Raw genomic sequence first — 19812 nt, 5'->3', positions numbered from 1 at the left:
GTCTAATAAAGATAAATAATAAAAAATTTTTCACTATTCTAAATTTAAAAACTCTCATTCAATTATTTCATTTCAAATTTCAAATTTTAAATTTCAAATTTTTAAAAAATTTAATTAATTATTTCAAAAAAATAACTATCCAAAATTTTAATTTACCAAAATATTTCACTCTAATATTCTCTTCTTTTTCAACTGACGGCCACTCCCACCTTCATAAATAATCATCCCACTTCACCTTCGCTACTTGACTTGTCACACGTCACTCACTCTTAGTAAAAATAACCATCCACTTAAAAAAAAATAATCATCTCCTTACCTAATAAATTGAACATCCAACATATTTTAATTGTATATAACTAAACCAAATCCAGTCAAAATAATCATCTACATAAAATTTAAAATAACCATCCGCATACCTACTAAAATGACTATCTTAAATTGACCATTAAAATAAAAGAAGTAGATGAATAAACAGAAGAAGCAACTATGATCATCCAACAATTTAATTTTTATTAAAAAAAGAAAAAAATGTATAATTTGACACATGAGTCTTATAATTTGATATAACATAAGATAAAAAAATGAAAAAAAAAAAGAAAAAAGTTTGAACAGATGAGGAGAAGACGACGACGCAATGGGTGAGCGGTGCAGGACTGGGGCCGACCGAAGCAGCTGCTGCCAGCGGGAAAGACGCGCATGAAGGAGGTTGGGTGCTGCAGTTCTGATCGGCGCTAATAAAGGCTTCAGGTCACGCGCTGCGGCGGTGGATGTTGAGAGCTACGACGGCTGGCCTCTGTGGCGGAAATGAGAGAAGATGGAAAGGGAGAAAGAGGGAGAGAAAGACTGGTTAGTGGTGTTTGTGACTATTTGGAATCTTTATTTATTTTGTATTTGAAATTGTTGTTTGTTTTATATTTAAAATTATAAATAATTTTATAATTAATTAATTTAATTATCATTTAATATTAATTTAAAAAATATTCTCATAGTACATATTATATACTAATTATATTAATTCCTCGTACTTTCTCAAAATATAATTGAGCTATTGTTAATTTAAAGAATTTGAACTTAATTTTTATACATTAATATAAATTAAGAATTGAAGAGTATATTTGAATAAGGAAATGAAAGTTAAATATAAGATATCAAATTTAAATAAGACATATAGACTATTAAGCTATTGATTTAGTTACACAAAAGTTTAATGTTATTTTTTTTTATTACACTAAAGAAGGGAGATTCGAACTCGCGACCTCTTAGGTGGGTATGAGGAGATTATGTCATTTGAGGTATAATTCATCGGCTAAAAATTTAATGTTGTTGTTTAATTAGATGTTTGTATTTGTATAATTCTTAAGATAATAATAATCATTAAGTAAAATGATTTTATTGATATAGCTAGTAACACAAATTAAATAAATTCAAAAGGTATCTATAAACATTAAACAATAGTATCAACCACTTATTTATACATATTATTTTATATAATTTCTTAACAAATTAATCAGTCATTAGAATTGATTAAATATTTCATAATAGAATAATTAAACATATTATAACATAATAATCAAATTTCTTTATATATAGCAGTATGATCAAGTTTATTCACGAATAATAAATATATATTTTTATACAGTAACTAACTAATGATTGATTTTTTGTGTTAATATGATTTGGTTAATGAAATTGGAATCCTCTATTACTATATAATCACTTAAATTTAAAATTCAAGTTAACATCCAATCAAAATTAAATTTCTCAACATACCTTTTTCATTTCAATTTTGAAACTTGTTTTTCTTTTTATTCTTTTAAAGTTTCCAACTTTAATTTTTGTAAGAAAAAGAGAATCAAAGAGAAGAAATAAAATACTTATTAGTGTTCAAAACTCAAATAGGATTTTCGAATAAAATATATATGTTATTAGAAAATGTAAATTAAATCTTAAATAATTATGTGCATTTTAGGATAAAAATTTCGCCAGCCGTTGGAAGTGGTACATTAAGGCAGGCTTAAAAGGTGTACGGCAAAGATTAGCAGTTCAGTGACCTTAACCACCGAAACATATAATGAAAAGACGAATATACCCCTGCAACCCCGTTTCAAAAATCTGGAGCTTCTTTTTTGGTACCTTCTAATTCTATTTAGTATTTCTCTCTCTCTTCCTCCCTCAGACTCAAGTCTCATATGATATAAATCAGAGAAACCTTTTTGCTTTACCGAGGAGACCCCCGAAAAAATAGCACCGAAACCCAAACCTTCTTCTCTTCTCTCTGTGCATCCGAAAAGGGTAACCAAACAAAGAAACAAAGAAGGGAACAAGCTGCTACTATAGGACTCTGTCACACACCCATATTCAGATATTCTCTTTTCCGTGCTTCCCTCTTACATTACACAACACCATAAAGCATAAAAAAGAAAAAAAAAATGAAAGCTGAGATCGTTAACAGTCTTGTCTTCTTCACTCTTTTATTCTGATCATTCTCTCTGAAGCTGAAGCTGAAGCTGAAGCTGAAAGTGTTCTTCTTCTTGATCTGATCTGGTACTTCTTCTTCTTTGCCATTTATGTTTTAGTACGAGTAATAATTGCTCCTCCATTATCAGGCATCGCTCTCGATTTAGCAATGCCGTTGACTCACGTTCCAATCATAACTCACGTCTGCTTTCTCTGTTTCCTTTTGCGTGTGCAATTAAACAACTTACTAGGATGATGATACATAGTGTCTCTTTTCAGTTACAATATGGTGTTTCTTTTCTGCTTGGATTTCAATAAGGTGGTGGTGTTCTCTCTGGCAACAGAGAAAAGAAAAAAGAAAAGGAAAAGGTTCACCTTTTGAATGGATGCTAGTGAGATCTCAATCTTTGCTTTTGAATGTTTTGTCCGAATAAAGAAAGGCTTAGGCTTTTTTCATGGTTCTTTGATCTGTAAAGCGCCAAACGGGAGCTTCAAAAGAAAGATTCCTCCAAAGAAAACGATGAACCCGGCCTTTTCTTTATCTACCTCACAATAGAAGCCACAACTATACTATATTCTCATTTTCATTTTCATTTTTCATTTTTTTCGTTTGTTTAAGACTCATGTGTGCTGTCTCCGCTTCTCCCTGCAACTAGTCTCTTTTATATTTGCCGTTGAAAACCGTTTAACATTTTTAATCATTTTCGTACCAATAAGATTAAACAAAACAAATATCTATACCATTGTTAATTACTATTTTATTTTTAATTACTTTAATTTTTCCATGTGTGTGACTTCCTCCAATTAATGCTACAAAATCAATCTCCCTCTCGAATTTTGTTATTAAAAATTCCTCGCTTCGGATTTGGATAATCTGCATCTCCATATATTATTGCCACTATATATTAAACCTTAGCCGTCTGCACTTGTTCTCATGCCAAAAGATCCTAATTCATATCTTGTTTTTGCTTCAGTTTTGAGCGATTCGAAGGTGGAAGAGCAATGAGAACAGAGTCCAACAAAATATCCAAGGTATATTATATGCATGCACTCACATAATTGATCTCTCGTATTTAATTTAATTTAGTACTAATTTCTCCTTGTTGTAGTCTTCTAATTAATTTTCGGTTAATTTTGTGATTATTGTAGTCTTCGTGGCCAAAACAAGCCGTGAAAAAGTGGCTTAACATAAAGACTAGTGCTGATAAGTTTCACTCAGATTATTGTTTCACAGGTAAGTAAATAAAACTTAGATCGATCCGTTCTTCATGTTTTTCGTCAATTAGGTTTAATTTCATAAATTGATTAATTAATTTGGAATCAGGAGCAGAAAGGAGGAAGAGTTGTTCGGACAAAGATTGTTACGCCGTCGTCCCAGATAATTTCTCAGGTAAATTAGGAACAGTGTTTATTGGTAGCCCTCAGATTAATTGGATTGGGTCCCAATTTGATTCCATCCCAATTTGATTGCCACGTGGATGGCCGGATTTTCCGGGAAACAGGGGCTGCCCTGCCTACAAAATTTAGCAGTTTTTTTTTGTTTGTTTTGGTGATGGAAATAATATTGAATTTTATTGATTGATGTTGGGCTATTTATTTTTTCAAAGAGGGGTGGTTGATGGATTCTAGAAATGGAATGAGAAGTTGGGATCTTGGGAAGGAAGAAACTTGTGTTCCTTTCAGTGATGCTCTCGACCTCAGGTAAGCACTTGTATCATAGCTTTCGTTGAAACATTATGTGGCTAACCTAAACTCATTGGGGTGCTGTTTTCTTTTATTATTATTTGTATTAGTTGTGGCGTTTTCTTTGACTTTTAAGAAAGAGTGATTTTGATTTTTGAGGGGTGTGGCTGTTTGTGTAGGATGTTCGTGGGGACGTGGAATGTTGGAGGGAAGTCACCCGATGAAGCTTTGAACTTGAGGGATTGGTTTAAGTCTCCTTCACCAGCTGATGTCGATGTCTATGTAATTGGGTATTTTTTCTTTTCTTTTTTTTTTCTCTTAATAGTTTGAATTTCATTACCTCTGTTACTAGTGTTTTTTTTTTTTTTTTTTTTTTGGAGTTTGCTAAAGAGTATTTAAAAATGTAGATTTTATTTTAGATTATATTTTAAAAAAAAATAATTTTTGCATTAAATGTTTTGGATGACTGATTAAAATTTTCTATTTATATCTTCTTAATTTGTGTTGCAATAATTAGCAAAACTTTGCTTTTTTTTTTGTCATCATTTTTTTTATTAAAGATAGAAAAATTCAAATTTACAATAAGTATAAAGAAATTATACCATTTAAATTATAACTCATTAACTTTTTTCAGTTATCTTATTTTTATAAATTCAATAAATAAATTGTATTTCAAAATTCAACTATTGAAAATAAACTTGACGGCCATTTTTCACAACCTTAAATTTATAATTTATTATTATTATTATTAGGTTCTAATATTTATGAATATTTTTAAAGCGTTCTTAAATAAGTGTTAAAAGAAATTCAAAATGCAAGAAAAAACTTTTTTACTTAATTTAATACCCTTGAAATGATGGTTTGAAGTCCCTGTCTGTTCTTAAATAAGCGGCTTAACCCTAAAGCTCACATGTCAGACTCAGAACTACCTGTTACTTTCACCTTTTACTTTTTAACCTCGCGCTTCTTACTTTGGGGTAAAATAGTAAAAGTGTAAGTGTATGTGAATAGGTTCCAAGAAATAGTGCCGCTAAACGCAGGGAACGTGCTTGGGCCAGAGGACAGTGGGCCAGCAGCGAAGTGGCTAAGGCTTATGAGGAACGCATTAAACCCAAACATTGAAGAAGAAAAAGGAGGCGTTAAGCAGCAGCAACGGTATTACCTTGCAGCAAGCAGGCAAATGGTTGGAATCTTCTTGTGCGTTTGGGTGCGTGCAGATCTTTACTGCCACGTCACCAATATTAGGGCCTCTTGCGTTGGCACTGGCATTATGGGCTACCTTGGCAATAAGGTCCATCACTTTCACTTTCGCACACTCTCAAACTTATGAAATATGAATTATCATTTCTTATCGTTTGGTAAATGGTTACACTAACAGGGCTCAATATCAATTAGCATGAGACTGTACCACACCACGTTCTGCTTCGTCTGCACCCACTTGGCCTCTGGAGAGAAAGACGGCGACGAAATGCGAAGAAACTTGCACGTCTCGGAAATCTTGAAGCGAACTAAGTTTTCGAGTTCCTTCGAGGCTCCTGAAACCATACTTCAACACCAGTATGTGTTAATGTTATATATTTCCACGTCCTACTGCCTAATATTTGAATTCTTTTTAATCCATGTATGTATGTATGTATTTATATTTGTAGTAATATCATATGGCTTGGAGATTTGAATTATCGGCTTGTAGCTGGCTACGATGATACACATGAGCTTCTCAAGAAGAATGATTGGCAGGCACTACTAGAAATGGATCAGGTAATTAATTTCATTAATTAAAGTGTAGTATATATGTACTAAGTACTATCATATGATGATCTTATTTTGTTTTTGTTTATTGCGATTGGCAGCTAAGAATAGAGCAGAAAGCAGGTAGAGTATTTAAAGGTTGGAATGAAGGGGGAATATACTTTGCACCTACATACAAATACTTAGCCAATTCGGACCACTATGTTGCCCAAACTTCCAAGTCCAAGGAAAAAAGACGCACTCCTGCTTGGTAACATTTCAATCTCAATTCGCTTCTTTATCTAATCTAACCTAATTTTTAGCATTTCTGTTTTGCACATACATGTCGCATGAAACCATAACAAGATGATGATTAATTGTTTGTCCTCATCATATGCATTATTGTTGCCACTTGTTAAAAATAATATGCTATGTGATGCCACTGGTCAGATGACACTTTCCCCGGTTTACAACTTGAAACAAACATTATTATACAAATTCACATAGTTAATAAAATGCCATTTGCCTTTTGTTTAGTAACTAGAAATCGATTCCATTTGAAAATGGCCAAGTCGTGACGTGATGTATAAATTATTTGCTTCCTGAATTAGTCAACCGCCAGAAAATAATCATCATCATGTGAATGTTATTGCGATCAGAGATGGCTAGTTTAGTTATAAATAATCAATGTAGTTAATGATGGAGGCAAGGGAACCATATATTAATTATGAAGAAAAATAAATAAACAGGTGACGGGTATTATTATTGACCAATGACAATTTTTTTAAGGTCCTTTATTTTTTCGCTTATTATAATAAGTAATAAACTAAGTCGTCACGCTAGCCAACAACCTTTCATGGTTTATGATAAGCTTCTTGCTCACGTTAACGAGGCCAAGTTGCTTCTTAGTTTATTCAGTGTCTTGTATTCAATTTTTTTGGCTACACATTAGAGCAAGAATAACATATACATTACGTTATAATTATTTATATGCACTAGCTGTTATTTTTGAATTATTGTGGCTCAAGTAATTGTTGTTCACAGGTGCGATCGAATACTGTGGAAAGGGGAAAGGTTGAAGCAGCTATGGTATGTTCGTGGAGAATCCAAATTCTCTGACCACAGACCAGTGTATTCGATGTTCTTCGCTCAAGTTGATTTGAGGGGCAAAAATGGCATTACTCCTCCTCCTCCCTCTAATGCTGTCACCATTACACGATCATGTTCCTCAAAACCATTGGTAAACGCTGGGCTACCATCGTCTTGCGCCGCGAAAGTGCAGGCAGAAGAGCAGCTCTTGATGCTAACGAGGACACAGAGTTGCATGGACACTGTACAAAGTTTGTGAGTCCACCATGTAGGGCACTAAGAATTTTGGAGGGATGGAATTCTTTTTTTTTTTTTTTTTCTTTTTTTAATTTTTTATATGGCAAGAGATTCTTATTGGAATTTTGGCCATCGAGTTTGGAGACTAGATTCGATGAGGGTTGAGGAAGAATAGAATCTTAACTGCCTTGAAACACCGCGACCTCCTCTGTAAATTAGGAGATATGGTGTTGCTTTGCTAATTTTGATGAGGAAGAGAAAATGTGTTGATAAATATTTGTAAATCTGGAATGTGATATAGTAAGAATGATATTTATTTGATATCATTTTGTATAGATGTTCCTTTGTTTTTTCTTATCAACATAATTCATTGATTAGGAATTGCTTTAATTTGTTTAGCAGCGTTATATAGAAACATCTATATAAATGTCATTGGTCTTTTTCTTACTTAACAATCATTTGAACCAATGATTCAAGATGTACAACAAATTTTGATAACAGAAACAGTTCTTCTGTTAATTAAGTTAATAGTCAATTTTGTCCCCAAAAGTGTCCTTAATCTCCATTTTCGTCTCCGAAAGTCAAAATTAATCAAAAACGTCATCGAAAGATACATGTGTTGATCACGTTCGTCCTTCCGTCTTCTCGGTTGATGAGATGGCAAACAGCCATTTACGTGGCCCGTTAACTGCCAAGGTGGCCAACACCAGGCTGTAGCATGTTGTTGCTGACAAGATAAGTTTTGTTTAAGACATCAAATTAGTCCTTCGAGTTTACAAACCCTAATCCTAATTCGAACGATAAATACATCGATGTGATCACTTTCGGTGGCAGTAGAGGTAAGTAGGAGGCGTAATCCCTAGCTGGCTGCGTGGATGGAGAGAGGAGATGGTGGTTGTGGTGGCGGTTTGTCACATGCATCGCACGACAGTCATGGATTCAGTGTTTCGATGCAAAGGAGGAGGGTGAATGCTCATGATGGATCATGTTTCTGTGGGCTGAAGACTGTGATTAAGAAATCTGGGACAGCAGAGAATCCGAATAGATTGTTCCATGCATGTCCAAGGTACCGGGTGAGTGATGGTAAAGGAAGTTAAAGCTTTTTCATGTTATTATATGCTGTTGGGTGTTCTCTGATTTTTTTGTTTACTCCCATCTAAAATTGCAGAAGGGCAGTCACTGCAATTATTTTAAGTGAGTTGATGATGATGAAAATGGAGCAGTGGGTGTGTGTGGTACAAAGAAAGATGCAGGAGCTGATATGGAGGTTGAAGGTGAGTATGATGAATGGAGGGTGAAGGTGGCATGGAAGTTAGGCACTTTGGAAGCTGAAGTTAGAGCTTTGAAACTACTAATGATTTTGCTGTTTGTAGTAGTTGTGATACTTTGTTGTTTCTTATGTACTTCTAAATGAAACCAGTTATCCTCTATGAACATGTAATGATGTATTGAAGTTGTTGATTTGAATGGGAGTAGTTATTTGAAGTTGGAAGCAACTCCCTGTCAAATGTGGATAATTTTATAAAATTTGGCAATTAATTCTGTGTTTGCATGAATTATGTTGAGGCATAAACAAAATGAAGATAGTAAGTAATCTTAATAGTAACTTGTCATTGACGGCTAAGTGTCACATTGTCTTAATAGAGAAATAGTAGAACAAAGTCATAAGGTTCTTAACTGACAAATACATTGTCCATAGACTAAATTACCACACACAAAAGCAACAAACAGAATGTTGTGTCATACACAAAATGAGTCAACAACTACACATTCCTAACAAATCAAACTTTGTCATCAGTCTTCCTTGGAGCCTTGAAGCATGGAGTAGGCACAAAGGTCATGAATTTTTCCAGCCACTTAGCAGTTCCAGAACTTATCCCCTTAATGGTCTCAGCAGAAACAGCCACAGATCCAGTTGCAATATGCGTAGGGGAGTACGTTAACCTTGCTTTTCTTTTGATCACTTGCAACTTAGGTGGCCTACCTATCAATTGATCCTGTATGATCCAGTACCAAATGAGTTTGTTACATGATTAGGCTACATTCAAATTTTTTTAGGAGTTAGGAGTGATGATACTACCTGTAGGGGCTCTTGGGTTGCTGGGATGCATTCCGAGTCACTGCTGTTACTCTCTGAGTCAGCCTGAGTGGATGATGGAAGTGAAGGCATAGGTGCCTCAGCTTCTGTACCAATATCAGTATCAGTAGGGGCAGCATTTACTTCGGGTTCAGCACCTTCTGGAGCAAGGCTAACAACTGCCAATTGTAGCTGCATCTGCTTGACATGTTCCTCAGCATCCACAGCCTTTTTTTTTTGCGCACCCTCTTTTGTTGTGTCCAACCTCACCACAGTACATGCATCGGATTGGGTTGTATTTTCTTTTCATTTTTGTCTTTGACCCACTCGGTTGTTCTTCTTTGTCCCTTCTTCGCTTCTTTGTTGGCCTCCTAGGTTTAGGCTTCACTGTGGGTGGGACTGATGCTGGATGTGGCATTTTTTCCCATAGATCCTGCCCCTTAACCGGATTGACATTAAAATAGTAAGTACGCTTATATGCTTCCATCTTTAACCACTCATGGAAATATTCTTCAGGTCTCTTGTCATTCTTATCTTGTATTGCCAATATTGCATGCATACATGGCATTCCTTTCAAGCCAAACAAATTGATACAGTAAACATACTATCATGAATGAAGACATTGTTAATTAAGTAAGAGAAGAAAGTTGTTACCTGTAAGTTGCCAAAACCTGCAGGTGCATGTGTGCTTGCCCAGGTCAACAACCATATTGGTCGGCCAGCCATGCACTTTGTACAACTCCTCTTTCTCATCACCATACCACTGAGGAGCCCAATGGTGGGACATCACTGTCATAGCTTCCAACCTACTTTGCTGAACAAGAGGGAGAATTCCTTGGTAGTTCTGCAACTTCTTTCTGTTATCAACCATACTCTTCATGATGATTCTCCTAACTTCCTCAGCCAGTGTCAGGATAAGCTTACTCCTTTCGTGTTTGATCTTTGCATTGAATGACTCACAGGCATTGTTGCATATGTTATCCACTTTCGGAACCTCACTGAAATGCGCCTTCATCCATGCCTCTTTTGGCCATTTATCAAGATACTGCCAAGCTTTCTCGTTGATCAACTTAACTCTCCTCATATTTCTATCAAATTCAGCTGTTGTCCTTGACCTTGCACATTCCCACACAAGGTCTTTTAACTCACAACTACCCCACTGTTTCGAGAAATTGCGCCACAAATGCCACACGCAGAAGCAGTGGTGAACTCTTGGAAAAACTTCCTGAACAGCAGGGATTAAACCCTGCACCAAAAGACCAAACATGAAAAGATATTAAATCATTTCAGTCCTCAACATAGAAATCATTAAATCAAACTAGTCCTTCAAAGAATATTTAGTTAATCAAATTAGTCCTTACAGAATTCATTATCTTCTGCATATCTGAGATGAAGCACCATTTGTGCTCTCTGTAGTCACCTAGATCACTGTGAAGTAGTTCAAGAAACCATTGCCAATTATCCTTGTTTTCCACACTGACAATTGCATAGGCAATCACAAAGATGTGATTGTTAGCATCTTGTCCGCAAGCAGTAAGAATTTGTCCTCCGTGTAGTGTCTTTAGAAACGCTCCATCTAGTCCAATTAGAGGTCTACAACCCGCCTTAAACCCCCCGCTTGCAAGCATCAAGACACACATAGAACCGATCAAATAGTGGAGGACTCTCAGGCATAGGGATCACACCAACTTGCACTCTGGATCCTGGATTGCTAGTAAGTAACTCGTTTGCATAATCCCACACTAAACCATACTGGGCTATCTCATCACCCTCTACAATTTTCCTAGCAGCTTTTAGTGCCCTGGTGATGCATGTGCTATTGAGGTACACATTACACTTTCGGACAAACCAATCATACACCTCTCGATGCTTCATAGTTGGGTGCTTTCTAAGCTTGGGTACTAGCTTGCTAAGTGTCCAGGTTTGGGTTGCAGCCCTATTTTTCCTCTTTCTAGGGCAGGTGTGATTATCAACTAGCGTTTTAATTTGCCAAGACAAGTCTTTACTGTTACAAGCACAATAAACCACCCATGGACAATCGTCTGACTTACAAACAGCTCTAACCCTAACTCTATCATTCTTGGTAAATAATATATTTCTACCCCACTGGATAGTGTAATCCCTAGTGGCTTGTATAAATTCAGCTTTTGATTTGAATGTCATACTAACCTCAAACTTCAGGTTTCCAAATTTGGTTTTTTCATTATATTGGGGATAAACAGTAGCTGTCTCCTCATCAGAGTCTAACTCCTTACCAGAATCCTCTAAATGCCATGAGTCAGAATCTGAGAAACTTCCAAGATCATTATCATCTTCGTCTGCATCTACCAAATTATAACATGGAATTAAAATTTGGCCAAATGAAATATTAAAATAGTAGCAATCCAGATTCAGAGCTTACCAGTTTCAGAGCTTTCTTCATCTTCGAAACCCTCATAACTTGAGTCATCAGTGTCAATTTCTTTATCCGCAAGTCTAGACTTAGGAGGCCTATGCTTCTCCTTCGCTTCAGCTTTCTTTTGCTTTCTTTGTGAACCTTTTTCACTGTCACTATCACTGTCACTGCTGTATAAATTGTCTCCTAGAACTTTCGGAGGCTTGTACAACTCATCTTCAGTACTCTCATACGAGTCATGAGAGTCAGAATCTTCATCTTGGATGGGACCTTCTCTTACAGTTCTTCCGGATCTTGTTACTCTGCATGCACTGGTATTTCCTTTCTTATTATTACTTTTCGGGTTCTTGGCTGGTTGAGAGGATGTTTTGGAATGATGTGGGGCTATCTTCCCCTGATTGTTGGTTTTGGTTTGTTGAGGGTGGAGTTTTGTTGACTGCAAGGGAGTCTTTATGGGCTGAGAGATGGTCTTTGAGGCCTGATGTGTTGGTTTGGTGGGCTGAGAATAAGGCTTATTGGGCTTACTGGGCTATGAGGCTGGCTTTGTGGGCTGAAAATTGGGCTTACTAGGCTGAGCTTTGGGCTTACTGGGCTGTGAGGCTGCCTTAGTGGGCTCAGAGGTTGGTTTCTTGGGCTGAGGGTGCTTCACTGTGGGAGTCTTCACAGGTTGGGAGTGGTGCATGTTGGCCTGGGAACTGAACTTCTTCTTCTTACTACTTCCTGCTTCCAGAAGAGCTACACCTTCCCCTATGTTGTTCACTACACAGGGCTGTGAGATGCAGTCCTCAAAGTATAGGTTGATCAAATATTGGTTCCTCCTACAATCCTTGCACATTGCAATCAAGTCAGCATCTGTCACCAACTTCTTCAACCCAGATGCAATCGAAACTCCAGGAACTTTCCACCAATAATTGCCAGCCTCAATGTATCCCACCTCCTTATAGTAACCCCTTACAAAAAACACATCAAGTGTGTCTCCCTCAACACCCATCAATACCTCTGTATTATCAGGTTCATAAACCATGTCTCCATCCTCACCCGTCCTAAACAACTCACCATGGTGAAAAACAAATGTCATGGGAGGACCCTCCATCTACAATGACAAACACAAAAACATCATAAACAAACATGACCAGCAACAACTACTCTGTATCAATCACCACCTAGTACACCCAGTTGGTACCAATCAACCTTTAACCCGAAAAAAACATGCAACAGAACCATCACTAAATTCAAACATCACTGACTACTGTCACAGAGCCATACAAAGTAACACAATCTCATACATGAAAATGCTAAAACAACACTAATACACCCTTCGTCACCCCAAACCCTAAATCAGACGAACATTAACACCACCACAGTAACAATACACCGCATCACAGAATAAGTCAGAAATCATATTATGAGTTCAATCCTTACCTCTCAACGTCTCAATGCCTTCTTTTACTAGCAATGCTGCTCCAGTATAACATCAACTCTGCATTCAACGGTCAAAGCCTTTCCACTGTAATCGTCTAGCAGCACTAACGATCCTTGTCGGGGTGGTGCAGAGCTTCGGTCAAACGATTAGGGCATACCTTGTGGGAGACGACACGTTTTGGAGCGAAAGACAGAGCGATGGTTGATAGGAGACAGGGGTAAGGCATCGCAACGTTTGAATCCCTCTTCAGAAGACAAAACGGCGACGTTTCAACGTTACTGGCTCACTCAACCAAAACGACGTCGTCCTGCTTCACTGCCACCTTGGCAGTTAACGGGCCACATAAGCGGCCGTTTGCCATCTCATCAACGGAGAAGACGGAAGGACGAACGTGATCAACACATGTATTTTTCGAGGACGTTTTTGATTAATTTTGACTTTTGGGGACGAAAATGGAGATCGAGGACACTTTCGGGGATGAAATTGACTATTAACTCTCTGTTAATTAGTATAGAACTATATATAAATTGTGTCGAAAGGAAGGATAAAATGAAACCCTATATGGGGTTGACCCTCAATCAGGTTTTAATTATATATGGTGAAACAAGAGAAATTATATATAAGGTCTTTTTACACAAATATTTGATATCTATTGCTCAAGATTAGAGAAAGGCTGATGGAAATTCTATGTCAAGAGATAACATATTGATGATGGTTGTTCAATCATTAATGCATGGGAGTTGAAGGACATGTTTGTTGCAAGATTAAAAACCCCAATAACCACATTTACTTATATTGAGGTTTATTTAATTAACTTTGTTTGACTTGTTCATTTTTCATGTTAATGCAAAATCCTATGACTAGTCACAGTTTCTTCCTTCTCACATGTTTTCCAATATAAAGAGAAGCAATGCTCATAATAAGGGAACACCGAATTTTCTACTATTGTGGAATTAATTAATACTAGAAAATACGGAGTCTCAGCATCAATATAATGTTGTATTGAAAGTTGCACCATGTTCATGTTGTAGGTACTTCGCTTGGCTTATGAAGAAGCCTTACTATTACAGTAAAAATTAAACCTCAACTCATACATCATAGTGTGAAGGACCAAACAACTATGAGACTATATAAAGTTGTTGTGGTTAGAGTTGGTATCTTGTCTCATACTTGTTCATCTCTAGCTATGTTTTCCTTACCATTCATGCCTTCTTGAGTAAGATACTGATTTTTGGCATTACTGTTATCTTCAATACTTGGATTTGGTGAGTCATAGTCTTTGCTTTTGCCCCAAACCACCATGTACAGCCCCAAAATAATCACAATGGCACCAACCACCCTGTAAAATTTTTCATATTCTTTCTTTTAGTTCATATAATGTTAATAACATGATAATAGATAATTCCCAAAATTTTAAAATCGAATCAGTGATCAAATCGGTAAAATTTGAAGTTTAAAGGTTTAAAAATTCAACAGAAATTCAATCGAAATTGAATTAGATATAATAAAATTATATATTTATATATAAAATATTTTTTTTAGAATAAATAATTTTTATATTTTATTATTTTAAATCGATTAATTGCTCAGTTAACCAATTTTTTGACTGATTTATTACTATTAATTTTTATCCTAAATTGAACCGATTGCTTGACTCGTTCTTGATTCCCAATCCGGTTCTGAGAACACTAATAATTCCATGTGTTTATAGAATTATTTTACCTTCCAAGGAACATTTGCTCAGCGAGAAAAATGGAGCCCATGATAGCAACAATGACCATACAGAGAGGACTAAATGCTGTTACAAAGACTGGACCTCTAGTTTTCATGACTACTCCTTGAATGTAATAGGCTAGTCCAGAGCAAAATATGCCCTGCAAAATAACCAAGAGCATATGTGTTACAAAAACTAAGCTGATTATTTATATGTGGTATGAAAATTGTTAAATAATTGACTAAATTAACGAATTAGCTCTCACACTGTAGGCAGCAGCAAGTAGTTTTGTATCCCAATGTAGAGTCCATGCAGAAGGATTAGCCCTTTCCATAATTAGGCCCACTAAGCCACCTTCAATTGTTCCCAATAGGCATATCCATGATGTAAGTGACAGCTCAGCAGGGTACGCTTCTAGTGTAACAGACTACACACCACACATCATAACTTTAGACCAAGGATTATTCTGTAACTATCAAGTCTGCTAACCATTTAATCATTTTCCAGTAAAAAAATAACAAATATAATAATTTATATTATTTATATGAAAATTTTGTATAATATAATGTACATTATATTAATGTGTGCAAGAATTTGATGTCTTAGTTAATTCAAAACTTAAATTTATATTATTTTTAATCTTATAATTAATGGTTAAAAATCTTATTTTTCATTTTAAAGAATTCTTATATTGTAAATAAAGAAATGAAAGACTCACTTGAAGAACCATGAAACAAGCCCAACTAAAGCAGCCAACAGTGATCATGATGGAACCCTTAATGACATCATGAAGGTTTACCCCATTATTATGCTGGTTATGGGTATTGCTTCCATGGGCCCCGAAGAGCTCTGGGCCTTTAAGCAGTGTCATAACCATGGCACCTGCAACAGTTGCTAGAGTCCCAACCACCTTTGCTTGACTCCGTACACTTCTTATTTTCACCTTCTCAAGCCTGTACAGTGTACACAAATTTGCTTTTAAAAAAGATGCTTTCTATTTTGCCTAAATTTTAGACATAGAATTTAAAAATAAAAGAGTGAGTCTTATTTTTTTCTATTTATATGTTTAGACAATTTAGGCAAAAAATCATAGGCTCCAAAGAACTTTCCTTTAAAAAATTCTGAGGGCTTGGTCTACGGATTCATATTGATTCAGTCAAAAAATAATACAAAAATATTAGATATATACTAAAATTTAATCACTATATTAATTATTATAAATTTGTATAAATATATATTATTTTATATATTTTAATATATATTTTATATAAATAATTACTTTGTTAGTTAATTTTCAGTATATACATAAAATAGTTATAATTATCTATCAATAAATGAATTAAAATTTGTTGACAACAAATAAATTCTAACAAAATACTGCCATTTTACTGGAAAAAAATGTCACTCTATACAAAATTAAATAGCATCTAATACAATATAAATATATTTATTTGTATGCTTTTTTACCTAACACTTATTTTTTTAGAAAAAAAAATAGTTCATGAAATGGTATTAAAGTTTTTTTTTTTCAAAATTGTTTTGAAAAGTAGTACAATATTCGATACCAAGACACTAGTTATACCAAATATATTTATGCTTTTTTTAAAAAATAAAACATTTATAATAACCTTGACTATGACATACATAATTTTCTCTCGATTTCTATAATATTTTTATTTTAATTATTTATACATTCCAAAATAATTATTGTACATAAAATTTATATAATTGGTTACTCCAATTTGATATTAAACTACATAATTTTATTATTTTAATTATTGAATTTTATTCTTATGATTATAGTAATATATTTGTTAACAAAATTTTTTTCTCTCCGTGTTGTTTTTCTTTAGAGAAAGCTTCTTTTTTACGGATGCTGCATATAGAGACCAATTTAAGGACCACCATACCCCTCACTCTGGAATGATATATCCAAATCCAATACAAGTAGTTAAGTGTTTACCAAATTTCAAAGAAACATTTCATCACCAAAGGAAGTGAAATAATAATCATTAATTAATTACCTAAGAATGCAGGCCAAGACAAAGGTAATGGCAGGAAGCATATTGGTCATGGCAGCGGCAAAGGTTGCTGTTGTGTATTTCATTCCCAAAAAGTATAAATTCTGATCAATAACTGGCCTGCCAATAATAATTTAAAAAAAAATATAGTAATTATTAATAAATATCAAGAGTTAATTAAGTGAGTGTTTCAATTTCCATGAGAGAAATCATAGATAGCCATGCAGAAAATTACTCTAGTATGCTTAGTGCCACCATCTTCATAAAGATTGAAAATGTCATCTTTGGCCTCACTTTCCTGGTAAAACATCAACATACTAAATTAATTCAAGTTATACGACCAGGACTAGTTTTGTCAATAAAATGGCTATTTCTATGAAGACATCTTCATGTAGATCGTTAGATGATTCAATTAAATATGCTTAGTAAAATATATCAAGTTATCTAACAATTCAAGATTTTATCTTCACATATAAATATTTTTATTGGAGTAACGCACTTTTGATACTTATTTCTATACTCATCGTAGAAACGATGAGTATACAAATAAGAATAAGAAAGAGTGGTTTAAACATTTTCAATTGACAAAGAATAGAGAATACATACTTGTCAATGACTAATGCGAAGGGGGTTATGACAATGAAGGCAACAACATGGCGATAAACAACAAGAACATAATTGCTCATTCCCTTGTTGAGTGCAGCCTTGGATAGAACATCCATGCCGGCAAATCCAAACTGCAAGAAAATCACACCTATGAATGGCTTCGCTTTTTCCAACCATTTTTGTGTATGACCATCCATCTTCCAATACCACCTATTGATAAATTACTTGGGCCACAAGAAACAATAGATGACACACCACTTCACCAATGAAGGTTCATGCTTCTTATATAGTTGGCTGTCGTATATATACTATGTTAGTGTATGTATAAGTATAACTATACGTAGATATTAGGATCCACATTATTTCACGCAACTAATTGGAGTTTGGAGATAGAGTCACAGTTATCAACGTACCCATATGGCCATATCCTCTGATTTCTTTAAAAAGTCAGTGTCTACTTTTTAATTATTACCATCTTTTTTGTATATAGTTGAGTGTTACTCATCGTGGAGTAGCTTTTATATATCATATCATATATCGTCTTTTGTTTTGAATCTTGTTATTTGTTTTAATTTAATTATTACTTCAACTTTGAGGTTTCATTTTGGACAAATTTGTTTTTGCATCTGATTATAGGATGTAAATTAAAGATGATCAATTTTAATATGTCGACTTTGTTGTCAACACAGCCACATGATTTATCTTAGGAAAAATAGATGTACGTACAAGTTAATTTTTTTGTTGAGCTTGTGTCACACTTTAGTTAAATTTTGTTATAAAAAATATTTGTACATAAACATCATTATAGATGAAATTATTTAGTAATTATTAGAATGAACTTATTTCGCATTTATATAATTATGCTTTAATTTTTAATTTAAAAATATTTCTTTGGTCTAAGTTTTGGTCGTTAATTTAATAATATTTACGGGTTAAAATTTGAAAGTAAGTGTACTAAAGTGTGTTGTTTAAATGTAGTGAACTATCTTGTTGTAGCTCATTATTAACTATGGTTGGGTTAAAAAAATATGCTCCCTAAACGAAGTGGAATGCAATAGTAAGATAAAAACGAAGGTGGAGTAGCCAGTGTTATCTTGGCGAATCTCAAAGATAAATAATATTTTATTGATTTATTTTAGGAGAAAATGGAGGATGATAAACTATATCCCAAAGATCCGGATAAAAAGGGTTATGAATTATTCAGGTGCATTATTGAATGAATACTAATTAGTCAATCATTTGAGGGCGACATATGAAGGATGATGATTAGCACAAGCATAGTAGTAATCATATCCTGTGTTATTTAGTTGAGAAGCCACTCGCATAAAAACGTTTAAAATATTTTTTAATATATTTTTTAATAATTAAAATTTAATATATATAATCGATTAAATTATGTTATTTTTATTAAAATTAGATTAAATAAATTAATTTAACAAAAAAAATAATAAATTAAATATTAAATCAGTCTAAATTAATATTATTTTTTATAAAAAATAACTATAATATTTTTATTATAAAAAAATGACTAAAATATTTTTATTATATATATATTTTAATTATTTTCTATAATAAAAATATTATAGTCAATTTTTATAAAAAATAATATTAATTTAGATCAATTTAAGATTTAATTTATTATTTTTTTAATTAAATTAATTTATTTTACTTAATTTTGACAAAAATAATACAGTTTAATTGATTATATATATTAAATTTTAATTACTAAAAAATATTTTTAAAATAAAATGTTTTAAACGTCTTTATTTAAGCGATTCTTAATTAATTTTGCTTTGCACACTTCACAGTGACATTTTTTTTTTCTTTGTCATGACACAATAATGTTTTTCAAAGGTAATGATCTCAGGTCAAAGGCTCAAAATTATGGTAAGCACTACTCAGGTCCACTTTTATAGTCGGTGTCTTTAAGCCTTGTCAAGCACTTGTTTCTTTGTGCTTTAAAATTTAATGTGAGCAGCCACTAGCATGCCATATATATTGGATATTCCACCTTCCATTTGCGGCATTTTTTATTTTTTATTTTAAAAAATCATCTCTTTAAAATTGTTAACTAGAAATGTAACTTCAGTCAAAAATAATAAAGTTAACGTGTTCTCATCAAGCTCCATTATATGAGTTGAGAGAAGGAAAAAAAAAAAAAACAATAAAGATTAAAAAAAAAGACGAGTTGAAAGAAATAAAGAGAATAAAAAATTTTCAAAAAAAAAAATTCTGATATTATATTAAATAAAACAAAAATAAAAAAATGATTTGTTAATTTCATTAATCTCACTGTGAGTGGTTTTATATACAAATTACGTTAGTGAAAAGTGAGTAAAATAACTAACAAACTAGTGTAACTAACTAACATCTAATTTAATT

General features: G+C 33.7%; 2 protein-coding genes across 3 annotated transcripts; one reads left to right on the top strand and one right to left on the bottom strand.

Moving 5' to 3' along the window:
• Positions 1-2223: 2223 nt before the first annotated feature.
• On the top strand, positions 2224-7527 carry LOC107648225 (DNAse I-like superfamily protein). 2 transcript variants are annotated; one of them, XM_016352188.3, is made up of 11 exons: positions 2224-2544; positions 3432-3489; positions 3607-3691; positions 3782-3847; positions 4065-4158; positions 4320-4430; positions 5152-5431; positions 5519-5697; positions 5790-5898; positions 5991-6139; positions 6913-7527. In XM_016352188.3, exons 2-11 carry the CDS (start codon positions 3460-3462, stop codon positions 7214-7216), a joined length of 1407 nt encoding a protein of 468 aa, XP_016207674.1. In that variant the 5' UTR covers positions 2224-2544; positions 3432-3459; the 3' UTR covers positions 7217-7527. The 2 variants fall into 2 exon arrangements, with proteins under 2 accessions (XP_016207674.1, XP_016207675.1); XM_016352189.3 differs by lacking the exon at positions 2224-2544 and having other exon boundaries at positions 2980-3489.
• Positions 7528-14069: 6542 nt separating this feature from the next.
• On the bottom strand, positions 14070-17910 carry LOC107648224 (WAT1-related protein At2g37460). The gene is made up of 7 exons (XM_016352187.3): positions 17431-17910; positions 17060-17122; positions 16828-16944; positions 15522-15756; positions 15069-15230; positions 14812-14963; positions 14070-14428 (listed from the first exon to the last, which is right to left on the bottom strand). Exons 1-7 carry the CDS (start codon positions 17625-17627, stop codon positions 14254-14256), a joined length of 1101 nt encoding a protein of 366 aa, XP_016207673.1. The 5' UTR covers positions 17628-17910; the 3' UTR covers positions 14070-14253.
• Positions 17911-19812: the final 1902 nt, after the last annotated feature.

Source organism: Arachis ipaensis, chromosome B6 (assembly GCF_059453495.1).
Source record: "Arachis ipaensis isolate K30076 ecotype BB chromosome B6, ASM5945349v1, whole genome shotgun sequence".
Taxonomy (NCBI): Eukaryota; Viridiplantae; Streptophyta; class Magnoliopsida; order Fabales; family Fabaceae; genus Arachis; species Arachis ipaensis.
Note: the sequence above shows the minus strand (reverse complement) of the source record. Positions and strands in the feature narration are given on the sequence as shown.